The sequence below is a fragment of the Anser cygnoides genome, chromosome 1 (assembly GCF_040182565.1).
Source record: "Anser cygnoides isolate HZ-2024a breed goose chromosome 1, Taihu_goose_T2T_genome, whole genome shotgun sequence".
NCBI lineage: Eukaryota > Metazoa > Chordata > Aves > Anseriformes > Anatidae > Anser > Anser cygnoides.
Window position 1 is genome coordinate 91,996,964 of NC_089873.1, and position 20,625 is coordinate 92,017,588.

The window sequence follows — 20,625 nt, forward strand, 5'->3', positions numbered from 1 at the left end:
TTAGGGTATTATCTAGTGATTGCCTTATAGGCACAATTCAGTAAGTGAATGGCCTGTTTGTATTTTGGAGGAAGCAAATGATTTCATTTGTTCTGGGAGGTTTTCTAAATGGACATGAGTCTCCAAGTTGATTAGACACTGATGACAGACTGAAATCCAAGGGTTTGCTTTGAAATCATAGGCTCACAACCAATTCTCTAGCAATTCACTTAATGACAAGTTCCAAAATCTAGATAAAGTTATGTTAATGTGAGTAGTGAAAAGCTAATGGGTTATCTAACTCAGTGTTTAGATTACAGCTGTTGCTGGTAATGCAGATGAACCTCTTGAATTCTTATTTTTTTGGTTATCTATAAGAAATATTCCAGAAATGTATTTTCTAATCTTTCTACCTGATACTGTCTCAAAGGTTTTCAGAAAAAAATTCTGCAGTTTTCATTCATATTTGTGTTTCATATAGATGTAGTTTCTATCTGATCTAGTTGGGAAAAACAGGCAAGTTCCTCAGCATGTAAATGCAATAGGGCAAAGCTGGGTAGAAAATGATTGTTCTCTTTTCTGTAAACTTTGCTTATCCTTGAATTACCTTAAACACAACAGCATTAGTACTGCAAATTTAATCTAAGCATGTTAAAATAGGGGCATCAGATGTCCTTCTGTCTTTTTAAAATAGAGTAACATCTTGACAACAATCTATTTGTGAGTAATCATCTTTTACCTAATTTTATTGCAAATCTGAAAGATTTCATATTATTCACTAAGAAAGAAGATGCAGTGACAGTGATTGGTACTCCTCTTAAATGTTTTGTGAGAAAGCAAGTCTTAATGAGGTAGTTTGTTTTTCTTTAATTGTCACGCAAACAGTTTGGATAAAGCTTTGACTTAAGTATCTGCTCTATCTGATTACATTTAAAACTTGGATGTTTAAGTGTGTGATGTTTCTAAATCATCAGTTTATGTTGTTTTGAATAATAAAATTATAAAAGCATACTTGAGAAAACTGAAAAATGTCTCCTCTTTAGAAAGGATGGCTATCAAGTGTGGTCTTCATTCAGAAATCACCACCTGTGTTTTTGAAGTTTATTTTGTTACAGAAGGATGAGTTAGTTGTGTGTTAGTTGTAAACCTGCCAACATCTGAAGGTAAGAAAACACCTGACTGGCAGCTGTACCTGGTGGGGCCTGGTGTACCATGGTGAGCTGCAGATCCTACCAGAGCCTCCCATTTCATCCGCTCCCCTCTGACCAGGATGAGTGGCAGTGAGGAGAAGGCCTCCTTTCTGAGGTGAACAAAGCAGCTTCACAGAGCAGGGGCTGAATAACCAATTTCTTGTGCAACCCCAAACAACTTTCCTAGATAAATGACTCATTGTTTTTACTCATTACAGGGTGTAAAGCTGATTCACTACAGCAAGCCTCGTACACTTGGCAGGGTAAGCAACAACACGGGCTGAGAAATATTGAAAAAAAAAAAAAAAAGCGGAGCTGAAAGATGAGTATGAAAAAGAGGAAAGAGGGAACAGCTAATCTTTAGTCATTCATTTTATTTCTTTCTGATAGTCATTCAATAAATGTGTGGCAAAGAATGGATGTGAATCCAGTTCTTAAGGCTGCAAGACTGTGATAACAAAATAATTAAGGCATTCTTCTTCATGTTTATAGCTGACTTCCATAGGTTGTTAGTTGGGTGTTTGGCCACTTTTGCTACCTTTTTCAGAGATTGTCCTTGAAAAGATCCCTGCAGAAATAGTATTTGCAACATACATTTCAGAACTATTCATCCCAAGTTTTGGAAATAAAATGAAAACTAGCTGTTACCAAATTATTTCTAGAGCTTTAATATCCCAAACAAAAACTTGTTACAATTAGCATCTTTCTCATCTTTTACTTTGTAAGGTTAATTACATGGAGGATTAGAATTACAATTGTTTCATTTAAGATCTGTCAAAGAAGGAGAAAGTTCAAGGGTAATTTTTTTTTCTTAATTTTGAAAAAAAAAATAGTGTAGGGATGTGATTATTTCAAATAATTGTCCTAAAGTTTTTGTGGTGACCAAATACAAGAAAATATCTCACAGGTTATGAAGTTTCTGTGTTTAGGCGGCATCGATCACTTTGAAATACCTTCTAAATAGAATGACTGAATTGATGCGGCTGTTTGGTGCCATCTGTGGTGTAAATGGTAAGTATACAAAGCTACTGTTTTAACAGTGACAGTTTGATAAAGATCTTAAGATGTCATTCAGGAGCGGCAATGCTAATGTGCAGTGACAACGAAGTACCATTTGGGATCAAAAGCTATAACAAATGATTTAGGATGTTACAAAAAAAAATCAGCCACATTTACTATACTTTAAGAAGAACCCACATAGACTTTTTTTTGTCCTTCACCTTTGCGGTGAGCTTTTTTTAGTGTCTTTACTGTCTAACACATGATCCATGACCCTCTTTTTTTCTTACTGTTTTTCTTACACAACAGGAGTGATTTTCTTTCTTCTTCACAGTCTTAATTTTACAGATAATTTGGAGTTCTACATCATTTCCTGCAATTTCTCTTCTTGTTGTCTTGGCCTGAATCTGCATAGGGTAGTATTCTGATTATGATGGCCCAGGCACCCAAAAGAGACAAAATTTGGAAAGAGAAATCAGAGTACCTCCCCTCCTCTTCTACTTTCAGCAAGCTCAGGGAGCATGCATTTTTTCCATTTATCCTAGTAGGACTAGGAGCTGAAACTTTGAGCATTATTTATATACTTTTATTTGAAGTACACCTCAGAAAATAATAGCCCTCTTTTTGTTTTTCTGGAAAATGAGTATTTTTCTCTGGAAACGTTTTTTATTTATTTATTTATTTATTTTATTACTTGAAACGTAAGAACAATGGAGATCTCAGCTGTGCATAGTAACTAATGGATCAGATGGTTTGAATGCTGGGCTGCTGAACAGGTGACATAGCTGCACTGGACTAATGGATGAATTTCTGTAGCAGACATAGTGGGAGAAGGGTCTGGTCTGGCATGCTAATAACACCTTTGGTGTTAGTAATTTATTTTTTTTGGGGGGGGGGAGTTCTGAAAATGCAGGTAACGAGGAGACTTGATCATGGGAATGAAAGGGGATGGCATTATGTGGCATTATGGCAATAATACTCGTATTCATTTTTCAGTGAGATTTCTTGAACTGTATAGAAAACGTTTTTAAAATAAAAAATCAACTGCTGTCTCTGGTATTTGGAATTTTTTTATGAGAACTACCTAGAAGGGAAAAAAGGGCAAGTTCAGCTCTTAAAAAGGAAGAAGCCCCATTGGGATAGGGGATGCTTTCTTTAGTGAGTAATCTTTGGTTTTGGGTTGGATTTTTGCTTTTTTGTTTTTTGTTTTTTTGAATTAGCATTTTTTGTTTGTGCATGTCTTTGGTATATACCCATAAGAACTACAGTTTCAGTTAATTTTTGCAAGGCATCATTGATTCACTGCCACACATACCGTCCAGTGATGCTTATAGAAGGAAGTTCAAACCTGTTGTGATTTTTTTGTTGGGAGCATGGAGGGGAGAGCTTTTTCTTGACATTTAGTGAGGGGGAATGTCAGATATGGCTATAGTTTCTGCTACTAAATTTTTAGAAGGAATGCCTTAGAAATCTTGATCCTACAGGGAACAGACATGGACTAAACAGAAGAGGTTTCTGGAGGCCAAAGGAATGCATGAGGAAAAAAAAAAAAAAATAGAGGTTACGAAAAATGAATCCTACAGAAAAACAGCAAAAGTCTTCTAACCTCCCATGCTTCTGTGCAGAATTCAGCAGCAAACCCTGGTGAGCACAAAGCACAGGGAAAGTGGGGGGCTGAACTTCTGGTCCTGGAGTGGAGCTCTAAGCAAATGGGGGAAGAATGAACAGACTGCAAAACCAAATTCAGATCTCACTGTTTTGAGGTCACCTTGCTGGCAGTCAGGTCAGGATGCTCTTTTGTTGAGCATTTGGGAATATTTCCGAAAAATGTATTTTTTTAATATCTTAGGTAGTGGTTCATCATCAGTAATACTATATGCTGTGCTAACGGAGCCGTACATAAAAGGCAGCTTTCTTCCTTACACTAGCTAAACTTCCTCTCCCTACCTTGCTTCCCTTCTTTGAGCTAAACAAGGATTTACTATTTGAGATTCGGCAGGGAAAGTGCCAAGACCATTTATGAAAATGTTTTTTGCAGTTTTCTATCTATTGACAGTTTGGGAGGAGCACACCAGATATTGTCTTCCTTGCATGAGTCCTCCAAAGGCTTTGCCCAAAAACTATGACCAGGAAAGAGAAGAGCTAACAATGCAACATAAGCAAGGCAGGAAAGCACCGTGACCTCCATCTCTCCCTGCAACTCAGGTCGGGGGCGTAAAGGACACTTTAGTTTAATACCTCTGAAAAGGTTGTGTGTTCTTTGTTCATTATGCACCTAATATTCTCCACACAATAGAATTTATGCTTTGCGGTCTGCAAATAAACTTATTTACATGCAAAATATTTCAGCCTTCCAGAATGACAGTCACAGGAAGACTATGTAGTTATTACTGTGTTTTTACCCATGGGTGAGAATATTTCTTCAATCTGAGAAGGCAGTAGCAAACCACATACATTTTTTTCTTCTCTGGATGCAGGTGAGCAGATTTGCATTATTGTTACACTTTTATATGTTTTAATTTTCAAACCAGTGCACTTGAAAGCTTAAATGACCTTTCTGGAATGGTGGGAAATTGATTTAGATGGCAGGGTGACTTATAATTTAAGCAAAGTTCAAATCACATTGGCAGGCAAGTCTGCTTAAGTGTAATCACCTGTGACAAAAAAAAAAAAGAGAGAGAAAAAAATACAAAACTTGGCAGTAACTGCAACCTAAGGCAGCAAACTTAGTACAAAATATAATCACCTTAACAGTTTTTTCATTTTTTTTTCCTTGAGTGTCTCCAAAGTATAGAAAAAGAGACACGATATAGGACTATAGGTCATTTATGCAGCTCTTTTTTAATGGTTCCTCAATCTTTTAACCTGTCATTTATACAAAATTGCTTTTAAAATAGATCTTTCTGTGCCTGATTAGTACACAAGTTCCCATTCATGCTGGGACCTGATCCAGCTCTCAAATATCAGCAGAGAGGAACTCCTACTAAGTGTACAAGCTGAAGCAATCAATTATTTAGCAGCTAAGTTGTTAACACTGTATCTTTACAGAAGGATTGATCATTGGCTCTATTATTCTGTAGCACAGGTGGTAATAAATAAATGGCTGCTGAGTCTTCTAATAGATGAGCTATGTGTACGAGGGTCTGGTAAAGCACGAGCTCATCTGAATACAGATTATTTGGGAATTTCAAAACCCAGATGACTGGCACAGAGTGGTCCTGCGTTTGCTGGGTATTCAGCTTGTCATAGTCAGATCTGTCTGGTACACACAAAACGTTATTGTGAGTTCCTCTTGCTTTACGGTCTGTGGCTGATAGATGCTCATGCCATGCCTTCTGTGAGGGAAAGAACTTAAAGCAAGTCCTCAGGAAGAATTCTTTCTGTCCTCTTAAGCTGTTGGCACTGATGAATTACAATTTTGGCATGCTGTCCCCTGGTTGACTTGATTTTTGTTTTGATCTGGTCTGTCTTGCAGAAATTTTATCAGGTTTAAGCTTACTGCCATTTAGGTGCAAGTTTTCTCATCCTGTATCCTTTGTGGCTGTGGAGTCCAAGAGTAGATTTTTTCCTAAGTGCTTAACCTTGACCTTATTTCTGTCCTCTCAAGTTAACAGCATTTTGTCAGCACAGTGCTCTTGAAAATCTTTCCCCACCTGTTGCTTGTAATCTGCTTGTTTGCTGCAGGGTGAGATGCAGATTGAACCTGTCATGTACACAGCTGGATGTCATAAATGATTCATACCTATTTTCAAACAAGTGTACTTTATGGAAAAGTCTTTGTTCTAAGTGCTTTATAGACTCGCCAAGCCACTAAGCCTAACAACCTAAATAGGAAAGGACCAATGGTCTGCTTCATGTTTTGGCTGATGACATATCTTTCCTTAAAACAAAATTGCAATCACCAAATCAGCTGCTACAGCTCAAACTCTTGAAACTATGTATCACAAACTTGTGACTTTGCTATTTTTGTTTTCAGCTTGCCCCCCAGCTGTCTTATCCTGCCACAAGTAACTCTTGCTCTGTGCCTTTATTCTCACATCCTGCTGAGCCTAAGAGCTCTTTTAAGGAATTCACTTTTTTTACATATCTATATTAAGATGTTTGTGTTCAGATAATGATTTTCTTTACAAGACTATTATCATTTCTCCCACTTCTTTTTCTAATTGTGATAACTGCTCATTTGTGATAAACTGTTCAACAATAATAAACTAACTGCTCCTGCTAGGCAAATTTTCCATTGTGAGCTATAAACAGTTTGCTCAGTCACTACAGGTGTTTGAGCAAATTTATGACCTCCCTACCTATTTTAATTTTGTAAACACTTCAGTTGAAATAGATACATAAAGCATACTGCTGAGCCCAAGTAGCAAGCAGCATGCCAAGAACTTGAAAGGTACACTTGGTAGGGGGAGAGATATCAAAGCGTGGGAGACATGTAGAATGCTGAGTGATGAGGAATAAGGAGATGCTAATAAGTGCTGGCTTGAGGAAAGGTCATGCTGAAGAACTGTGGTATTAGCATAGGAAAATCTTTAGCTTCTGTCCTGAGGAGTTGCTTTTTGTTGCTTGAAGTCTCAAGGTGTCTGCCTGTTAAGTAGAGTTGAGAAATGAGTTGCTGAAGGTTTCCCGTCATGAATCAGAAAGCACTCTGGATCAGAAAGGGTTGCTGGAATGTTTCAGTTTCTCCAGCAAAAAGCATATATGATGCAAGCTAACTAGTACCTTCTAAATGACCTCTGAAAGTCACTTGCAATTCTTCAGTGTTCAGCCCAGAGCGCCTGTGGGACCTGGTGCCGCTGCCACCACACAACTGCAGCAGGCACCATTTTGTGATCAGCCTCCTCTGCCAGCAGTCGTGCAGTACCGTCCTCACTGCAGATGCTGGGTAAATACAAAAGTCACTTACGAGAGACCAAGAAATGTAATTCCTCCTGAAGATAAACTGATTATTCTGTTGTTCTAAATGTGTGTTTTAATGACAACATTCACTTTTCCATCACTTTGTATCTCATCTCTTTCTAGCATTATATTCGTTTCATTTTCATGCCCCTCCTTTATTCGATCACTTTTAAATATTAAGCCCATTATGTTGGTTCTGTCATATTTAATGGACTTTTCTGTGATTTGATTTATTTTAAGTACCAATTGCTTTTTCTCTTTTTTAGTGTATCGTATCTGCTCTTGCTCGTTTTTCCTACAAAATCAGAATCTCTTCAGGTCTTACAACATGCTTCTGCATTCTTACATTCACTGCACTAGAGAAAGTGACCCTAGACTGAAATGAAATCTAGCCGATTCCATACAATACCTCTCTCACCCAAGGGATCAGAGTTTAGTTCATTTGGTGTTTGTCACTCATTTCTATTCCCTCAACCAGTGTGTGCCATTTCAAGCATTTGTTATTTATTTCAAGGAGGTGGTTGTAAGGCAAAGAAAGATCAGTTGGAATGATTCTTAGTAGTACTGACTTTAATTCATAACTTGTTTTTATAATTCTTTTGGTAGTGGAAAAGGAACGGAGTCCTTCTGGTTACACTGTTCTGTGCTGGGGAATTTCAGCTTCTCAGAATCAGGAAGGAAACAAATATTTTGTCTTACTCCTCTGCTATGAGTAAGTTGTTGCTTTTTAACTTCTGTCTGCTGCAAAGCATGCAGATGAGGGGTGACTGCTGGTGCCTGGGATGGAGTAGAAGCAGGGTAGATAGCTCTGCACCCCTGGCAGTGAGCTGGTCTCTCACTTCAGCCTCATCATCCCCTTTTCTTCAGCCTCGCAGTGCCCTGGGGCCCAACTCCTCCTCCAGGTTGTCTGCATAAGGGCTTTAAGTCCTCCATCACTTCTGCTGTGCTTCCACTGGGTGTTTTTGCAGGGATTAAGCTTGTCCCTGCAACTTTCTTCTCTCTGGGTGTGCAGCCTCTCATATCTCGTGTCAGCTAAAATTTGTCTGTCCTCCATGAAACCAACCTATCTTCAGCTCCTCCCCAAACCATGACAGTTCTGAAGGGTTCATACTGGATGCTGTCCTTATCACTGTTCAGCAACTCTAATACAGATACTTGGTTTGCTTGTTTTTTGCTTTTATATCTCTTTTTCTTCATTCACCAAACTAGAAACAATAAATCAAAGATGAAGAGGGATTACTTATGCTATAAATACTCAATTTATAATCCTCATCTGTGTGTTCATGAAAACTCCCATCTTCATCCACTCTTGGCTATTTCAGTATTGGCTTGTTATCAGCTATGTTAGTCCAGTGCTTGCTGGTTTGGATCCAGGTCTCTGTTTCAGTCTGTGTTTGTCAAGAAAATTCCTTTATGCAGACCAGCAGCAAGCAAAATGCAGTGCATGCAGGACGAAGAAGCACACAGTTGAGTCTACCCCTCAAGAAATGTGACTCCAATTCCCTACCTACTGATTTAAATGTTTTCTTTTTAGCTATCATCACTCCAGCACTTTAGTTAGTTAATTGCAGCATGCAAACATTAGGCACGTGTTCAAGTTCTAGTTATTATCAGTGTCATTTTTTGTTTGGTTTATACCTGATGCAGATTCTTTATTTTATGTTATTTTAACTTTTGTTTTGACATTTTGGGTTCTGCATGCTTGCCAGTGCTCTGTGGGTGTTTGGACTCTGGTAATCCTCTGGACTAAAAGTCTTCTCATTCACCTTTTATATCTGACATATTGTTGAACACTCCATTGCTTCAGGTGCGATATTTAGTTTTGCTGGCTCTCAGACTCACAAAGCACTGTCTCTGCTCATTGCAAGAATCTTTTGGGTGGCATGAAAGATTTATGCTATCTGTACTACTCCTGTTCTGCTGTGTTGCCACAATCCTTTGTGCTTTTCTTAGTAAGTTATTGACTAAGACATTTTGCTTCAGCATCTGTCAGTTATTTCTCCGCTGTCACCATGGTCCTAATCTGTAGGAAATACTTGGCTGATCTGCTGTTGTCTTCAAGGTTTCTGCAATAATCAGAATTTCTGGCTGTGAACCACTTTTTGTACCCACAAGGCATATAGCTGAGAATAGCATTCAGGGAAATAGGGTATTTGCTTCACTCTTACTACCAGCAGATTAAGGAACAGAGTCTGGTTGCTGAAACTATAGATACCTGTTTATGTTCCTTTACAAGATTGATTTTCTTTTTTTAACCTGCCAAATATTCTTCTAGTTTAATGTGAACTTCACATTGATCAACCTTTTCTTTAGCTTTTGTAATACACCAAAAAGTGGAGCTAAAGGGATATAAAATGCCTGTTAACCTCATGGTCTGTGAACTACAGAGCATCTGTTGCTTCATCAGAACCACCAGAGCAGGAGCATCCTTCTGAAGTGAAGGCTGTGCATGCAAACTTGTTTTTTTGTTGTTGCTTTTCCTAGCCAATGAGTAAGAAAATGCAGAAATGGGCTTACTACAATTCATGCAAGTTTCAAAACCAGGCTGCTGCTTCTAACTGGGCAAGTTGATGGCCTCCTACTTCTTTTGGATGGCTTGCTGTATCTGACACTGTGATTTTGATCAGTGCAAGGGCTGTGTCAAAAAAAAAAAAAGAGAAAAGGCAGTTAAGGCAGTTTCAGCAACTGCGTCTTCATTGCTCTAGTTCATTGGAGTGACCAATTATGCCCCTTCTGATCCTTCCTTCTTGGTTCAGAAGGTGGAGCTGTGACATCTGTTTAAATTTTCACTTGTCTAAGATGTACCATTGTGAGTGCACGGAAGTAGCAAAACTTTGGGTTGCCAGCACTGCGCATATTTATCCATTTTACACAAGTAGGCATTTTGCATCATTTAAAAATAGCAAATGAAAAGGAAACTCAAGCTCTGTGCTCAGTCTGTTAGTTGGGAGAAGCAATCAGTCAGTCTCTGTTTCTAATAGGAAATCTTCAGTTCTTGGCTCTTTTCTGCTGCTGAAACATGTTGAGTCTTAATTTGAAAATCTGGGGAAACCAAAGGGGAAAAAATATAATCTCTACTTTAGTGAATTTTGTTTATTTTTCTAGTTTGTCATTTGAAACAGACTCTTTAGAACAATCAAGAATTTATGAAATCATCTCATTGTTTTCAGTTTTAAAATCTTTACAAATCCACTGACACTTCCGATTTTTCATGTTCACAAGTAGTTTACACTTCATACTGTCAAAGTAAGCTTTCTAAATAACAGGGCACTATTATATAAATTGACATTTCTGATATTTTTTGTGAAACAGCTCTTAAAAATTCAGTGCTAGTGAAAAAAAGAGCCTGGTAATGAGACTAATTCACTCTTCTAACATTATAGCATCATTTGAGCATTGTCCCATCATCTTGAATCATTCTGAATTCTGAGAACCCTTCCCCATTTCATTTTTCTCTGGAAAGATTTCTGTATAAGCAATGAGAGTCTCCAAGTTAATTTTAAAGATCAGAAAATTGCTATTTCTTTTTAGAGAAAGAGCTGTCTTGCTGTCTTGTACTGATCTCTTATATGCAAAATTATCTTAATGATATCTTCTTTCATCTCAGTATTCTCCCTTGGGCTGTTTGAGTGCTTTCTGGTTCTCTCTGGTAGCAGCTAAACATTTAAAGCTGGTGTCGGAAACATCACAGATATATGCTTGTCTTAGCTCTGAGAGCTTCTTTGATAGCGAGCCAGTGACGTCGTTTCATAATGCAAGATATAAACCAGCAGTTCATGACCTTTTTCTTTTCTTTTCATAAGACCGTATTTTTCCAATGACCATGACTTTCTCCTGCTTCCCTGCCCCTACCCGTTGATATCCCCTGATGCACAGCTGGGCTGCTGCAGTGAGCATCTCTTGCCCTTCTTCCTTCATCCTTGTCCACTCCCTTGGGCACACTGTGCTTCCCAGGGGCAGAAGTGGCTTGAAGGTAGCAGGTCAGAGGGATGGAAAAGTGAGGGTTCTCTCCCAGCATTGGTGCCTCTCTTGGCTAACCTATATTGCCACCTCCACAGTTAATAAGCCCAGCAGAGCTCAGCAGCTTGTGTCCTGCTCAGCACTTTACCTTGTGTATTGATATCTCTCTTGGCTAAGGTGCATATCAGCTAGAAACTGCTTGCATAAACAAGGATGAGAAAAGACACAGCCTTTTAAAAATATCTGCTTTTTCTTGTTAGTTGTTGTACAAGTTTTTCCATGATTTCTAACTGTATATTCATTTTTAGCACAAAATATAGCTGTCCCATTTGGAAAATGTTATTATCAACACTAGTGTTATCCAAGAGATTTTATTTGTCTAATCAGCTGAGCTGTCAGGTTGAGTTAGGAAATCCATTTGTATGAATCAAAGAGCAGCCTGTGGCTGCGGTGTATTTGTTTATAATGTTTGTTAGGTATGCATGCTGGGAAGCTTGGATGCAAACTATGCAGATTATGATTCCCTTCCTTTAGTCCCATGAAATTCAAAAATACATGAGTCATACTTTTGAAAACAGTAATGAAAAATGAGAAGAAATTTGTGAATTCTACATTGACTCTGGATGGCAGATCATTTTTTGAGAAACATGTTCAGCATTATAGCTAAATAATGCTGAGCATTGCAGAGTCAGGTATTATTGCTCTTTCAGAAGGTGAATTAATCAAATCTGTAGCAATGCATTGCATGGCCCTTAATGTATTAAGAAACATTATATGCACTTCTAACTGTCTTGGGGGGGGTGTAAAATCTACCTGCTAAAAAAATAAAGAAATGCTTATGATGATTTGTTGTACTTCTTCATAGCACATATCTCTTCTTCTCAGTCATCATTAGAAAAGGCTAGAAAGAATGAAGTTAAAAGGCAAAAAAGTAGCTGAAGATTGGTGTGCAGTATCAACCTGTTGGAACTATTTTGCTGCATTGTGTGCATGATTATATTGCTTTTTAGTTTGCACTTGCAGTTTACTAAGAGCTAAGGCTTGTCTGCCAGTAGAATAAAAATACTACTGACTTTTATGACTTTATGCTTTGTTCATAAAATTCCTCTGCGCTTGCAGACTCTTAAGACTTTTTAAAAACAGCATCAACGATAATAAGTGATCACCATGAGTGATGGCTCATTTTAAAGAAGAATCTTGCACAGCAAGCAAGACTGTAGTGATTGCTCTTGGGACCGGTAAGCACAAGAGCAGTAAGCAGAGAGTGGTTTGGGCTAAACTGTCAGCAGCATGAAGAAAAATTGTCAAATATATTTGTTTGTTTCTTCAGTTAATAAAAAAGAAAGGCATATGCAAACTTCCTGTTGAATCAATCGATTTCTCCACAGTAATGGACTTGAATTTTAATAGCAGTAATGAAAAGCTGTTTTAATGTTTTTCCCATCGCTTTCCTCATCTCTTTAAAAAAAAAAAACTCTTCCAAATGCGAATGTACTAATGGCAAACATGCAAACATGTTATATACTTAAATTTCCAAGTTTACAAGAAGAGAGAAATATAAAGCATTTATTCTGTGGCTAACAAAATTAGATTTTAATAATTCTCTGGCCATCTGGAAGCTATGAAGTCTATCTCTGGGAGGCACCCATCTTTTCATCTGTGCATCTTCAAGGCTGCCATCCCATCCCCCTGCACTTCCCCTCTTAGTTTAATCAAAAAGATTCAGCAGTCAGCGTGACCCTATGGAATATTTGGGTTTTGTTGAACGAGTATTTTCTGATTGTTGCAGGCTGCGTTATTCCTTATTCTTCCTGTGCCTCTAGGTCTGCAAGTGAACTGTATTTTCTCATTAAAAAGGGTCTTATTGTGAGCTCTCTTGTAACACGAGGGGGTGAATATACTTTTCAGCCCAGTAAACCTCTAAATAATTTTTGGTGGTGACGTGCATGTGACTGAAGCTCTGAGGCTGAGCCCCCCAGGTGATGATGGTCCTGCCTCCCCCAACCCCTGTGAGGTCCACGGAGGCTGCAGTCATGTTCATCCCCATGCAGCTTGTGCTGCGAGGTACCTCCAGGTGGTTTAGCAAGTGCTCCTCATTGCTGTGAATGCCCAGAGGTGGAAAAACACTCAGCATATCACAGCTTCAAAACTAATGATTTTTAAATCTAACATGGCCGAGTTGTCATGGCAATTATCAAATGAATGTTCATATTTCCTGTAAAGCTGTGTTTTATAATGCTCTAAGCTACACTTTAAGTGACTACTTTGTGCAGGCTGTCTAGGCGAACAAGCTGTAAAAGAAGCTAAGTGCCAATTAAAGCACTGGGAAGAACCTCTCTTGCATGAACTCAATGAGGCACTGCAGCATGCATAATCTCGCTTAAACAAATTGTGAAATGTTGCCTTTCATTTCCAATATGCTCTAGCAACACCTGGTTTATAGGACCCAGGGTATTCCGGTGGAAAATCAACAATGGCATGCTTTTGGAAAACTACCCAGTTTGTTTTTCATGTGGTTGTTCCAAGCCATGTTGAGAACAAACTGAATGAAAGCTTTTCGAAATTTATTCCACTGGTAGCATTAAATAATAATAATAATAATAATTAAAAAAAAAAAAAAAGATCAACTGAACAGTTTGCTGTTAATTACATATTTACTGTTAGGAATTACTTAGCAGCTTTGGTGCCAAATTCTATTAGTCCTCCAAGATCAGGTTTTAAGCAATGTGGCTGATTATACTTCCCTAAGTTTTCGTGTATTGTAGTATTTCCTTATGTTTAAAACAGTTGTACTTTGGGAGACAACAAATAAATGTTTTCTCCTGTTTATTTCTTTCCACAGTCTTCTGTCTTCCTTCATGCACATATAGATGAATTCTCTGTAGTTTCTCCGGGGGTGATAACGACAAGGCTCCTTCCCTCTGGAAACACATGCAACTTTGCTGGCATAATAGAAACACCGAAAGGGAGAACCAGCAGCAGATGCAGGTAGGTAAATTGCTAACCACGGAACTTAAATTACTTCCTAAATTGTTATTGTGACAGTGCACATGTTTTCCGGTGTTTGGAAGGAGTCTGCCATTTTTAACTACGTTCCCCTGTTTATTTTATTTTTACTTGTCAAAGCCAGTGGATTTGTTTCTTTGTTTTTCTCATCTCACAGGACTTGTTTTCCTTTTATTTTGTCTCCGTGGAAAGTGAAGCAGTAAAATCTTTCAAGAGGCCAGCAGCTGGGTATCCTGCTGTTGCCTTCAGCCCCACTGTTCTACTGAACAGTGGGAGTGAAGGCTTACCAGCCTTTTCAACTTATTCAGATTCAGTTTCCACCGTGCAAGTATTAAGCAGAAGCATCAAAGCAGCTCTCAAATAAGGGACAGCTTTGCAACAGCATGAGACTGAGCCCATTTTCTCTTTTACAGGAGGATGTATCTCACTCTGTTTTACCTGATGCAAAATTAAGTCGATATTCCTCTTCCTTCCCCTAATGAATTTTCCTGCTCAAGCTGTGCCACTGGATGCTCAGGAAAATGCAAAAAGAGTGTGTCAGGAGCCTGAAGAGAAGCAAAGATGAGTTATAAAATATGAAAAGAATCATTCCCCTATTTAAAGGACAGAAAAAATAAATAAATAAATATGCCGTAGGATAGATGTAGTGCATATCTGAAAGCAATGCTTAAAATGCTGGGTCCCTTTGCTGGAAATGTTAGAGGAAATTAATTTCTGTTTCTAGGAAATCAAACCAAACCCACTTCAAAGCAGGCATTCAGGAGTATGGTGCTGAGTCACTTAGGATGGCAAGTGTACAGCACGCAAGGTTTCTGATAGTCCATAAACTGTGTTTCTTAGAAGAATGTTCTTCTGGTCCATACATTTTCCTGCACTGGTTTCTGGGTGCAGCCTTGAGTTGTTTCACTGTAATTTTCTGTTAAAATGGTTTGTCTCATCCATCTTCTTGGGAATGCTTTTATCTATTTAGATTACTCTTTCGGCAAGTGGAAAGGAAATACAGAATCTGGATTGTCTTCTTGGGACAGATTTCCTTCAGTGCTGAGTTAGGACTTCTTTGGGAATATTTCCTGAGGTAAATGGTATTCTGCAGCACTCTGTGTTTCCCCAATACAGAATAGCTCTGTGTTCTGTGGACGAACACCTAGAAACAAAAGCTAACTCAGTTATTTGTTTAAAAACCTCTACCGCTCTTCTCTTTAAGCAAAGAAAACCACCGTATGCAAGCCTTTACTGCTTGGCATACCCAAGTAGGGTTTGTTTGGTTCTTTTTTTGTTTATTTTCTGTCTAGATGCCATTGCCAATCCATCAGATATTGTTGGTAAAGTAGAAGGGGAGCACAGAGAGAGGGCACAGGTCATAAACTGTACCAGTGGCAGTTTCTGGAAACTTTTTGCATGCTGAGTAAAAACAGTAACCAAATAACTGATGCACTTGCTCTGCAGCTGTCCCTTTGTCCAGGAATATACATGGGAACCAAGATAAGTAAATGCCCTGACACCACTTGAGAAGCATATTTTGTGTAGATGGATATTAGCAATTCAAAAGCTAAATTGGGATCTAAGCAAAGTCATTTGCTTGTCGGCCTGTTTATTTTTGACTTAAGCAGTGTTTAATTTCAGAAGCAGAAGGAATGGGATAAGCAAGTGGAAACCTAAAGGGGCAGCTGACAACAGAGTGGTGTTGAAGCCGATTCATCCTAAAGGGCAGTCCGCTCACCCTCACTCAAGAGAACAGAAAGGTGAAGACCAGGGTGAGAGAAAAGAGCCCCCCACCCCGCCCCACAGTGGTTTAGTTGTGGAGAACTTGAGCCATTTCTGTTTCACTAGCAAAGAAAGGAAAAAGGAAAGGCCAATACAAAAAGATTTTAATTTTAAATACAATATGACTATATATGCATGCAAATTAGGTGAGACACTCAGTGTGTCCAAGTTAAAGCAATGTTTTAAAAACTGTAATCTGCTTTTTGTAGAGTTCCTTAATTCCAGTGTGTATTACAAAATATATGCAGTGTGAATAAAACCTGAGCTTCCCTAATAACTCATTGGTGAAAGTAATAAACAATCTTAGTATAAGTTTCTTATAAATAAAACATGCTAGGCTGTTTTGTTTAGGGTCCTTAAGTCCTCAGTTCTGTGCTGGTGGCTGGAATAATTAGGTTTTGTTTTTGAAAGTAATGATTTTTTTTCAATATAAACATGAATCTGTCACTTTGAAAATGGAATTATATTTCATTTCAGAGATTTTTTTCATAGTTGGAGCCTCTGGCATTACCCAATACTGCTTCTTTCCCAGTTTACTCATCCTACACTAACCATCAGAATTGTGCTTTTTGGGAGGGGTTTTTTGGCTGCCTCAGAAGAGATGCTGTCTTTTGTAATTTAGCTTGGGTTTGCTTGATAGCACTCCCTTTGCTGCCTTCCGCATGGAGGTGGTGTTGCAATACTTAAAAGCAATATCAAATAGATGAGGTGTGACAGAACTCCCCTAACTCTCTGTAAAAAGCTCTTTGCCCAATTCCCTCCTGAAATATCATTGAAGTGGTGTTTGACAGATTTGTGTAGCTATAAAAGCTCTCAATTGCTATTATTACACAGATCTCTGGAAATATATTGATAGGCTTAAGTCTCCATATTTCTGATTCCACCTGCTGAACACAGCCCCAGTCTATCTCCGAGTAACTACCTTTCTCTTTATTGCCAGACTCATCTGTTAGTTTGACTCTGGGAGGTTTTTGTTTGGTTGGTTGGTTGATTGGTTTTCTTTGTGTTTTTTTGTTTTTGTTTGTTTGTTTCCTCTAAATAAATAAATAAAATTGCATTGGCCTCTGCACCAGCTGGGGAGGAAGGGTAAAAGCAATAAAATACTTGTAGTGTTCTGGTGTATGAATAGCTACTCGTAAAACTGAAGTGGGGAATCTGCTCACTTCTTCATTCATTTTTGAAAATGGGGAGTCATCCAAGCATGAACTGAAGCAGATGGTTTATCTCCTGTATAAAGGGAGCCATAGGTTTGATTTCTGATAGTATTTTATGCAATTTTCCTTCTTTTTCTCTTTTCATTGGTGTTTTTTTTTTTTTTTTGCTCAGGTGTTAATTTACAAGCAATTAGCCCTGAATGAACCACTTGCTCTAGGCTGGTGAACTTTGGGACTTCGAACTTTGGCTTTGGGGACCGCTGTTAAGCCCTTGTTCACATGCTTCACATGAGAACCCTCCTCTGATGACTTCTTCACAGCTCTGAACTTTGTTTAAAAGACCAGACAACTGGGCCAAGGACAGGTTGTGATAGCAGCAGCAGTAACATAAGGTAGAGGAAAACAAGGTGCTTGTCCTCGTGGGGGACTTCAACTTCCCGGACATATCCTGGAAACACAACACGACACAGAGAAAGCAGTCTAGGAGGTTTCTGGAGAGCGTGGGAGATAGCTTCCTGACGCAGCTGGTCAGCGAACCTACCAGGGGTGGTGCCCCGCTAGACCTTCTCTTCACAAACAGAGAAGGACTGGTGGGAGATGTGGTGGTCGGAAGCTGTCTTGGGCAGAGTGACCACGAAATGGTAGAGTTCTCTATTCTTGGCGAGGCCAGGAAGGGGACCAGTAAAACCGCTGTATTGGACTTCCGGAGGGCTGACTTTGAGCTGCTCAGGACGCTGGTTGGCCGAGTCCCTTGGGAGGCGGTTCTGAAGGGCAGAGGAGTCCAGGAAGGCTGGGCGCTCCTCAAGAAGGAAATCGTGATGGCACAGGAGCGGTCTGTCCCCACGTGCCCAAAGACGAGCTGGCGTGGAAGAAGACCGGCCTGGCTCAACAGAGAGTTGCAGCTTGTGCTTAGCAGAAAAAAGAAGGTTTATAATCTTTGGAAAAAAGGGCGGGCCACTGAGGAGGACTACAAGGATGTAGCGAGGCTGTGCAGGGAGAAAATTAGAAAGGCCAAAGCTCATCTGGAGCTCAACCTGGCTACTACCGTTAAAGACAACAAAAAATCCTTTTACAAATATATCAACGCGAAACGGAGGACTAAGGAGAATCTCCATCCTTTACTGGATGTGAGGGGAAACCTAGTTACTAAGGATGAGGAAAAGGCTGAGGTGCTTAATGCCGCCTTTGCCTCAGTCTTTAGCGGCAATACCGGTTGTTCTCTGGATACCCAGTGCCCTGAGCTGGTGGAAGGGGATGGGGAGCAGGATGTGGCCTTCGCTATCCATGAGGAAATGGTTGGCGACCTGCTACGGAGCTTGGATGTGCGCAAGTCGATGGGGCCGGATGGGATGCACCCGAGGGTACTGAAAGAACTGGCGGAGGAGCTGGCCGAGCCGCTTTCCATCATTTATCGGCAGTCCTGGCTATCAGGGGAGGTCCCAGTTGACTGGCGGCTAGCCAATGTGACGCCCATCTATAAGAAGGGCCGCAGGGCAGACCCGGGGAACTATAGGCCTGTCAGTTTGACCTCAGTGCCAGGAAAGCTCATGGAGCAGATTATCTTGAGGGTCATCACGCGGCACTTGCAGGGCAAGCAGGCGATCAGGCCCAGTCAGCATGGGTTTATGAAAGGCAGGTCCTGCTTGACGAACCTGATCTCCTTCTATGACCAAGTGACGCGCTTGGTGGATGAGGGAAAGGCTGTGGATGTGGTTTACCTTTGTCCTGGTTCCAGTTAGGACAGAGTTAATTTTCCCTCATAGTAGCTGGTAGGGTGCTATGTTTTGGATTAGGGTGAGAAGAGCGCTGATAACATGCTGATGTTTTAATTGTTGCAGAGCAGTGTTTACACCAGGCCAAGGACTTTTCGGCTTCTCGCTCTGTCCTGCCAGCGAGCAGGCTGGGGGTGCAGCAGGAGCTGGGAGGGGACAGACCCAGGACAGCTGACCCAAACTGGCCAAAGGGGTATTCCATACCATCTGACGTCATGCTAAACAATATATAGGGGTGGCTGGCCGGGGTGGGGGGGCCGGCTGCTCGGGGATAGGCTGGGCATCGGTCAGCGGGTGGTGAGCAATTGCATTGTGCATCACTTGTTTTCTTACACATTATTATTATTAATACTATTATCATTATCACTATTATTATTATTATTGTTATTATTATATTCCTGTCTTAATAAACTGTCTTTATCTCAACTCACCGGCTTCACTTTCCCGTTTCTCTCCCCCATCCCAGAGAGGGAGGGGGGAGGGTGAGCGAACGGCTGTGTGGTGTTTAGCTGCCAGCCGGGTTAAACCACAACAACCTTGACCTCAGTAAGGCTTTTGACACCGTTCCCCACAACATTCTCCTCAAGAAACTGGCTGCTCGGGGCTTGGACTGGCGTACGCTTCACTGGGTTAGAAACTGGCTGGATAGCCGGGCCCAGAGAGTTGTGGTGAATGGAGTCAAATCTGGTTGGAGGCCGGTTACTAGTGGTGTCCCCCAGGGCTCGGTACTGGGGCCGGTCCTCTTTAATATCTTTATCGATGATCTGGATGAGGGCGTCCAGTGCACCCTCAGTAAGTTTGCAGATGACACCAAGCTAAGTGCGTGTGTCGATCTGCTCGAGGGTAGGAAGGCTCTGCAGGAGGATTTGGATAGGCTGGAGCGATGGGCTGAGGTCAACTGCATGAAGTTCAACAAGGCCAAGTGCCGGGTCCTGCACCTGGGGCGCAACAACCCCAAGCAGCGCTACAGGCTGGGAGATGAGTGGCTGGAAAGCTGCCTGGCCGAGAAGGACCTGGGAGTATTGGTTGATAGTCGGCTGAATATGAGCCAGCAGTGTGCTCAGGTGGCCAAGAAGGCCAACAGCATGCTGGCTTGTATAAGAAGCAGTGTGGCCAGCAGGTCCAAGGAGGTGATTGTGCCCCTGTACTCAGCTCTGGTGAGGCCACACCTCGAGTACTGTGTTCAGTTTTGGGCCCCTCGCTACAGGAAGGACATGGACATGCTCGAGCGAGTCCAGAGAAGGGCGACCAAGCTGGTGAGGGGTCTGGAGAACAAGTCTTACGAGGAGCGGCTGAGGGAGCTGGGCTTGTTCAGCCTGGAGAAGAGGAGGCTCAGGGGCGACCTTATCGCTCTCTACAGTTACCTTAAAGGAGGCTGTAGAGAGGTGGGGGTTGGTCTGTTCTCCCACGTGCCTGGTGACAGGACGAGGGGGAATGGGCGAAAGTTGCGACGGGAGTTTTAGGTTGGATGTTAGGAAGTACTTCTTTACCGAAAGGGTTATTAAGCATTGGAACGGGCTGCCCAGGGAGGTGGTGGAGTCACCAGCCCTGGAGGTCTTTAAAAGACGTTTAGATGTAGAGCTTAGCGATATGGTTTAGTGGAGTACTTAGTGTTAGGTCGGAGGTTGGACTCGATGATCTTGAGGTCTCTTCCAACCTAGAAATCTGTGATACTGTGAAGGTGCTGCTTGTAGTCCCCCAGTGCCTACAGGTGTGGTGGTATTGCTTGTTAGTTTGGCACTTGGTCACTTAGAAAACTAGTGGTAGTTGCCAACTTGCATGGATCAAACAAAAGGTAATTTGGCTCTGGCAAAGCATGAAACTAAGCTAAAGACCCTGACGGTAAAGATACATTGAGGCACATGGCTAAGCCAGTCAGATGTGAGGCTGCACATGAGGATG

The 20,625-nt window shown here is 40.8% G+C and overlaps 1 protein-coding gene across 1 annotated transcript in view; it reads left to right on the forward strand.

The window, feature by feature from the left end:
* Positions 1 to 18,993, forward strand: part of LOC106039205 (LINE-1 reverse transcriptase homolog) — a 153,584-nt gene extending 134,591 nt beyond the window's left edge. Inside the window, exons 17-22 of the mRNA XM_067002462.1 lie at positions 1,388 to 1,432; positions 2,077 to 2,180; positions 13,870 to 14,015; positions 14,447 to 15,108; positions 15,657 to 15,787; positions 17,124 to 18,993. Of these exons, the coding sequence (XP_066858563.1) occupies positions 17,590 to 18,690 (1,101 nt within the window). The 5' untranslated portion in view covers positions 1,388 to 1,432; positions 2,077 to 2,180; positions 13,870 to 14,015; ... (1 more) ...; positions 15,657 to 15,787; positions 17,124 to 17,589 and the 3' untranslated portion in view covers positions 18,691 to 18,993. The remainder of the gene's footprint in view (positions 1 to 1,387; positions 1,433 to 2,076; positions 2,181 to 13,869; positions 14,016 to 14,446; positions 15,109 to 15,656; positions 15,788 to 17,123) is intronic.
* Positions 18,994 to 20,625: the final 1,632 nt, after the last annotated feature.